This window comes from Euphorbia lathyris, chromosome 1 (genome assembly GCF_963576675.1).
Source record: "Euphorbia lathyris chromosome 1, ddEupLath1.1, whole genome shotgun sequence".
NCBI classification, from domain to species: domain Eukaryota; kingdom Viridiplantae; phylum Streptophyta; class Magnoliopsida; order Malpighiales; family Euphorbiaceae; genus Euphorbia; species Euphorbia lathyris.
In genome coordinates, this window is record NC_088910.1 from 50,724,873 (window position 1) to 50,732,494 (window position 7,622).

The 7,622-nt window shown below is 35.1% G+C and overlaps 1 protein-coding gene across 1 annotated transcript; it reads left to right on the top strand.

The window, feature by feature from the left end:
• Positions 1-5,257: 5,257 nt before the first annotated feature.
• On the top strand, positions 5,258-7,171 carry LOC136232287 (protein EMBRYO DEFECTIVE 514). The gene is made up of 2 exons (XM_066021350.1): positions 5,258-5,647; positions 6,662-7,171. Exons 1-2 carry the CDS (start codon positions 5,279-5,281, stop codon positions 6,974-6,976), a joined length of 684 nt encoding a protein of 227 aa, XP_065877422.1. The 5' UTR covers positions 5,258-5,278; the 3' UTR covers positions 6,977-7,171.
• Positions 7,172-7,622: the final 451 nt, after the last annotated feature.

Sequence of the window (7,622 nt, forward strand, 5' to 3'; positions counted from 1 at the left end):
GGCTTTTTTTTACTCCAAGGCATTTTAATCTTCTTCCTTCACTCTCACTTTTCATCCGTTGGAGACCTAGTGGTATCTTTGATTTCAGAGCAATTTACCTTCTTCTTTTTTGTCTGTTGGGGATCGATAAGCTTCTTTATTTCCAAGGCTTTTTCTCCCTTGCTTTCTGCTTTTAGTTTTAGATCCGCAAAAGTAGTTAATATCGCGTCTGAGTAATGGGTCGTAAGAGTTTGTCGATTGAGAAAGGTAAGAAATCTCAAACTGATAAAGGAAATAAGCCTCGGGCTGAGAAGGGTGTTGTTGCTGGGGAATCAAAGAAGCCTATAGTCCCCAATCTTCGAAATCATGAGCAACCTTCTACCATGGATGAGCTTTCTTTGATGAAATTGGTATCACGCTATCCAAAATTCACCAGTCTAGGGGTTAGGGTTCCAACCCCTGACTAGGTATTAACAAACGTCCCAAATGAATATCTGGGTTTTTACGATATTTTTCTGGAAAATAGGGTTCACCTCCCCTTCCCCGATGGCGTATTGAATGTTCTAGAAGAGCTAGAGATATTCCCAACACAGTTGTCATTAAATAGCTGGTTAGACCTTGTGGGCTTAGTTAAAGTATAAGAGGATCTGGACTTTGTGTTGACTGGTCTTTTGTTTCGGCATCTCTGGACCCCTACTGTGAGGGGTAATGATGATTCATTTTGGATCTCTAAGTTTCCCACCAATCTTCTGACTTTTGTTTCAGACAGGCCTTCTGGTAACAAAAATTTCACACCATCTCGGTTTTGGATATGTTTACTAAAGGACGAAATAAGAGAAATCCTAGAGACATCACTTAACCCATTGGGTTTCCCTTTCAGTGCTCATGGAACTTGGCCGTTATGAAGAAAGATGGATTTTGTGACATGTCTCCCTTTTCTTCTGCGGAACAATGCATGTATGATTGTTTCAAGCTTGTGTTTTACTTTTATCCGGGAGTAGCTGTTGAGTCATATGGCCGAGAATAGACCCTTCACGCTAATGGATTCCGAGGGAACGACTAAATATACTCATTTATTTGCAGGTTCAAAATGTTTCCAATTTTATTTTTTTGATTTGTTGATTCATATGTGTGCAGGTTCTAACATGAGTAATGGCTGGAAAAAATTGCTAACTCGCCTATTTTCTTGCAATTAGTGGTTGTGGAAATGGCACAATGAATATCTCTTAAAAAACAATACTACACATGCTTATTCCATTGACATGTTGGTTATGTTTTGTGATGAATTTATTAGAGGTCATAAGTTTGTGAAAATTGGTCCTTTTTTTAATCCACGCATGATTTGGATTTCTTGGCATCCTCTTAACCCGGGTTGGATGAAGCTCAATACCGATGGTGCCTGTAAAGGGAACCCGTGGATGGCATCAACATGTGGCCTTCTGCGAGATGAACATGGGAAATGGTGTGTATGTGTGTGGGGGGGGGGGGGGGGGTGGATGTTGGTCCCTTATAACGTGACAAGTTTAGTTCTAAGGGGGGGGGGGATAGGAACTATTTAAAATTTTGTCACTTTAGGCTGACTTCTTTTCTTAAGAAAAGTTTTACACAGCGGTGCTAAGTAATTCTTAAGACACAAGGTTAGTCAACTTGTGACTAAGTCTGTTTCTTTCGTTGAGTCAGGAGATAACACTTAGAGTCCATTCCTGAACTCAGCTTCTTAGTGCACTCAACTCATCGTGAGTTCGTTACTTAGTCAGTTTTATAGCAAGCAATATATAAAGGAGTTTAAGGGTTAGAAATATGTTACTCAGCAGACATATCCTGGTTCGGCCTCTCCGCCTACGTCCAGTCCCCAGAACTCGTCCGAGCTTTTTGAATTCTCTACTGAGCTCTTTAAAGGTAGAGCACGAAACCTTTTACAATAGAAGCTAAATATACAAGAGTACCTTCCTTTATACCTCTATTCACTCCTATATCTATTGTTGAGTACTATAACCGAGTACTCAGCCTCTCCTTTCTATTCTTCTAGAAATGATAAAGTGTTTGTCCTAAACAACAATTGCTAAGACACTTTAGATGATTGAAAATCACTCTAGACTTTTACACAATAATTTGGAAATTGGTGTAAGGTTTTTGCTTTGCTTTTCTCACAGAACTTCAAGTATGAATTTGGACAGCGTTTCGGCTAATTGAAGATCTGCCTGGAATGAAGCAAATGAGAGGCCTATTTATAGTGACACTTGAGGCACCGGTAATTTCGAATTTCGAAATAACCGTTGGAGGGAAACGGCTTCCTGTCGTTGTCACTCAGTACGCGCTCAGTGTCGTTGGCCAATGAGATTCTTGCATCTTCTGTCCACGGCAGTGCTCGGCAGCTTTTCGTCTGGCAAACAGAATGTTTCGACATTTTTGGCAAAGTCTTCCAGACAGCTTCCTGCGCCTTCTGAACTTTACCCAAAGTGGAAATACTTTGTCTAGAAGTTGGTTCTTGTCTGCCGCTGTCCTGACTGCTTTGTCGCTTAACTCAGCAGCTTCCTCTTGAAGCTTTTGCTAGAAGGCTTCTCGATCCTTCTTCATGCTGAGTCGTCGTTTTGCTTGATACGACTTCGTTTCGTCTTCTTGGGCCGTGAGGTCTTGATTATGTTGACTTGGGCTTGACTTCCACTCATGGGCTTTTAGACTTTATATCTTAATGTCTTATAGATAAATAAACTCAACATTAAACAAACACATTAGTGTAAATAAATCAAAGCATTTAAATTTAATGTGTTAGAATATTTTTTTATCAATTACATAAATAATTTTGTCAAATCAAAATCATGTGGAAAGGTGTTTCAACAGTGGAGTGAATATTTACTTCTTCACATCTTCTGCTAGGGAATTATGAGGCCTATAATTTGGGCTCTAACTAGCATGGGATCGAGGGATCAGAAAGCTTATTGTAGAGTTGGACTCAAAAGGGGTTTTACACTTCATGACAGGTCATATGGGAGCACATCATCTTTTCTCCTGGCTCATCCATAGGTGTGTCAGCCTTAAGGATATGGATTTGAGTGTTATTTTTTTAGCACGCTTATAGGGAAAGTAACAGAGCGTCAGACTGGCTGGAGAACTTCGCATATTCTAGTTCTTAGGGTCACCATGAGTTCAGTGTGTCTCATTCAGGCCTCTAGGAGATCCTTATAGAGAATAACAGGGGTTCAGTTCTTAACAGAGTTCTCTGAGTTCAACATTCCTGTTTTTTATTTGCTTTTCTTTCTTTCTTTTTGTCCCCGAGGCGTTTAGCCTTCCTTATCTCTACAAAAAAAAGTAACTTCTTAATTGATCCAAAATAATACTAAAGTGTCTCGAAACCTATTTGCGCTTGTTTTCAAGCCTTTACTAATTTATATTAATACTCAACTTATTTTTTTATATGTTTCTAACACAATTATTGAAACCGAAATGAATTCTTAACTTCAAATTTTGAAATTTGAATTATTCTCAATAGTATCTAAAAGATATGAATCGATTTCACATTTTTCAGAAGTTAACGATAAAATTTATGTTGTTGCCTAAAAGCTCATCAGATCCTACATATAACTTCTGAAAAGATAAGAGTATTATATCTTTACCTAAACAATTCAATCTTAAATCTAATGGTAAACTTTATCTTTAGTTTAAATCAATTCAATAATTTTCGAATCGATCCAAACAATTTTAAAGTGTCACGAAACTTATTCACGTGTGTTTTCAAATCTTTATTGATTTCTTTAATACCAATTTCATTTTTTATTTATTTCTAACACAATTATTTAAATCAAAATGAAAAGAATTTGAAATCTAGGAGATGCTTGATTCACGCAGGAGTAACAGAAAAGGAATTTGGAAAAGGATACAAGGAGAAAGAAAATGAATGACAATTTATCTATTTGTTTGTGTCTGTTCCAGAAAAAGGAATAACATAACCCCTGATTTCCTTCACGACTGGTTCAAAGAGAGAATCAACCAGACTTATGGATTTTTTAACAATAATTTTACATTTACATGTTCTGTATTAATAAATTAATCACATGTAACTATATAAGTTAAAACCAAAAGGTGGTAAAACAGAGGAAACTCAAATGAAAGTATTAAAAAAAATGTATAAAAAATATTTTAAAATAGTTAAAAAATAAACATTATAACTGAAATAAAATGATAAAATAATTTTTTTGGTTAAAAGTAATTTTTAAAGACATTTTTAATAAAATAAATTATATGAATTAAAGTGAAATTAGTTTAGGGATAAAAAATTAAAATAAATAAGACTAAGACTAAGGACCTGTTTGGTTCAGCTGTTAGCTGTTGCAGTAAGCTGTTTGCTGTTAGTTAATTGATAATTAGTTTTTGGTAAATTTACAAAGAGTTGTTGCTGTTAATATATGAAAAAATGAAAATACCCATTATTTAATAATATAAATAACATGTTGTACAAATATTGATAAAAATAATCTAAATAATAGATAGTAAAAATTTAATGATTATATATATGTTTATATTATTATTTTTCAAATGCTAACATAAATAAATATATGTAATGTCCCAAACACTATTTTTAAATTTGATGAAATCATGATATATTTTATTAAAACAGATTACTGGAAATTTGATGAAATCATGGTATATTTTGTCTTGTCTCATGGTATATTTTATCAAAGGCAAATGTATAATTCGTTGGGATGAAAAATAATAAAAAAGGATTCTACATGTCAGGTTATTAGTAATAGGTGACCATTGATATTTTTTTAAGAATATTCAAAGTAGATAGGAATAAAAATTGGGCTAATTTTATCAAAAGTTAAACAATTAAAAACGTTTCGTGAAAAGTTCCAAATTGGAGCTTTTCGTGAACCGCTCCTGTTTGCTCCGAAACCGCTAACTGCTGCGATTTTATAATCATAATCAAACACTATACTATTAGCGGTTTGGTATAAAACAGCTAAACGCTCATGCGAAATGCTAAACAAACACCATCTAAAAGTAAAAAGTAAAAATATAAAATGCAGTAAAATAAAAAATAAAAAATTAAAATAGAGATTAATTCGAAAAAACAAAGTAGTATAGAACGGGAAGGTGAGTAATTCGAAATATACATGACACGTAAAAAAACAAATAATTTAAAAATGTAATTTTAGGCAATATCCTCATAAAATGCGTTAGGGTTTCGAAAAGTGAGGATTGGGCCTGTAAAAGCCTGGCTCAGCCCAAGGCCTTGCAGAGCAACATTCTGAGGTTTAAAAGCTAGGGTTTTAGCAGTATTCTCCTCGTTTGTGCAAGTATGGCAGAAGAGACAGCTAAACCCATCGAGGCCAATCAGCCGCAAGACACAGTCGTGGAAGACATGGATCTCGTAGGGGAATCGGCTGTTAATGGATCCAAGAGAACTAGGGAGGAAGAGGACGAGAAGGAGAAAGAGAAAGAAGAAGAAGGAAAAGACGATATGTCTAAGAAGCAGAAGGTCGATTTGTCAGTAGAGGAGGAGAGATTAGAGAAGCACGAGGGAGAGGAAAATCAATGCGAAGCTAAAGTAGAAGATAAATCGGTTCCTGTTAGTTTGGGTCCGAAGAGTTTCGGCTCGTCTGTAGAGATGTTTGATTATTTCTTCAAACTCCTTCATTTTTGGCCTCCTAATCTCAATCTCAACAAGGTAATGATTTCTATTTCAGAATACCTTTATCTATACAGTGATACAAGATGCAATTTTTTCGGTTTAATCTCAATTGATTGTAAATGAGCATATCTTCGTCATTATTGCATTTTGATTTACAGTTGATATATTTTATTTTCTTAAAGTTAAATTAACATAAATTTTATAATGTATGTATAGAATTTGTTTAGCCTCTATTTTGTAGAAAATTTCATTAAGAAATCAATAGTTGGGAGGGTGTATATGATGCAGGCGTCAAAAGTTTTTAGACTTAATATTTTGATATTAAGTTCTCTAAGCATATCCATGTGTTCATATTGTTAGATATATATTGTATTTATGGTAATTATATATTTATGGTAATTATCCTATATTTATGTTAATTGATAATCTAGGCTTAATTATAGGACAATTGCCTATAATATAATCTAGCCTTAACTATAGGCAAATCATATTAATTGACTCTATGAGCTAATCTAGGCTTAATTATAGGCAAATCATATCCTTTGTAATCTATATGTATCTGATACACATCAATGAAAGGGGATGAATGGGTAAAGGAGGAGAAGAAGAAGATGAGGCAGATTTTCGGTAAATACAATATATATCTAACACATATGGTTATGTTAGAATGAAAACCTACCTATGATCAGGGAATGAAAACCTCATCTCAATTTTGATATCTTTGCCTTTGCTGGATTGTTTGGGTTCGCCTGAATGCAGAAATTCGTGGTACTTGGATTTGCATAATATTACATATTCACACATGAATCCTGGTGGTTGCATTTGATCTCAATATATGTTGCACGGACACTCCTCTTTAGTAGCGATTTTGCTTTCCCTGTTTTTTTCATGTCCTTGACCATTTTAGAAATAATGTTTCTGGTGTCCGTGCAACATAGCTTTGAATTGATGATAAGCCAACCGATGTTATTAATTGTTTTCAACTGGTAACAGTTTCACATGAATTATGTACCATTCTGTTGATGTATTGGCATTTGGTAAACATTACAGTATGAACAGTTGATGCTATTGGACTTGCTTAAGAAGGGCCATACAGAACCAGAGAAGAAGATTGGTGTTGGGATCCAGGCTTTCCAGGTCCGGTACCATCCTATGTTTAAGAGCAGGTGCTTCTTCCTCATTAGGAATGATGATACTATGGATGATTTCAGCTTCAGGAAGTGTGTGGATAAAATTCTTCCCTTGCCGGAGGAGATGAGACTAAAAGGCGATGGAAAAGGTAAAGGTGATGGAGGAAGAGGTGGTGGTGGTGGAAGAGGTGGTCGAGGCAGAGGCCGAGGCCGTGGAAGAGGTCCGAGGTGGTAGACCAAGAAACTTAAGCATTGTTTTTTTTGTTTAGTAGGAAATTTATAGAAGAAACAAGCATTGTCGCATCCTTTTCTTCTGTCTTACTTTCTATCAGCTAGTTTTGACTGTTACAGTAGCAGGGGTTTCTGAGACCTTTAGTTTTGTCTGTTTCATTTCATGTTGCCCTGTTTGAGTTAAGTGTTTATTTTTCCATTGCTTTCTTGCTTCATATAAGTGCCATGCCATGCCCTGAATTGCTATGCATATACATTCTCATATATCCAACTTTATAGACTGCATAACTAATCATATTGATACGGATCAATTGAAAAAGCTCCTAAAAGGAGCTTTTTCTAAATTAGCGTTTTCATCCCAAAACTCTCTCCACCAAACACTCCAATTAGCGGTTTTGGTGGTCAAACCTCTAAAGTTGGTCAAAACCGCTCTTTACCAAACAGGGCCATAATTTTGTTTGTTTCTAGTAAGTCAAATGTGCAAATTTTTCTTTAGGGTGACCCAATCCAATTTGGTTATATTTAAAAGGTGTAATTTAAAAGATGACTTATGTGGTAAAACTTTTTATAGGCTGAATGTGTAAATTAAGGTGACAATAATTTAAATGAACTTAAAGCTGTAGGTTTGGCTGAGGTTAGAGTTCCATCTA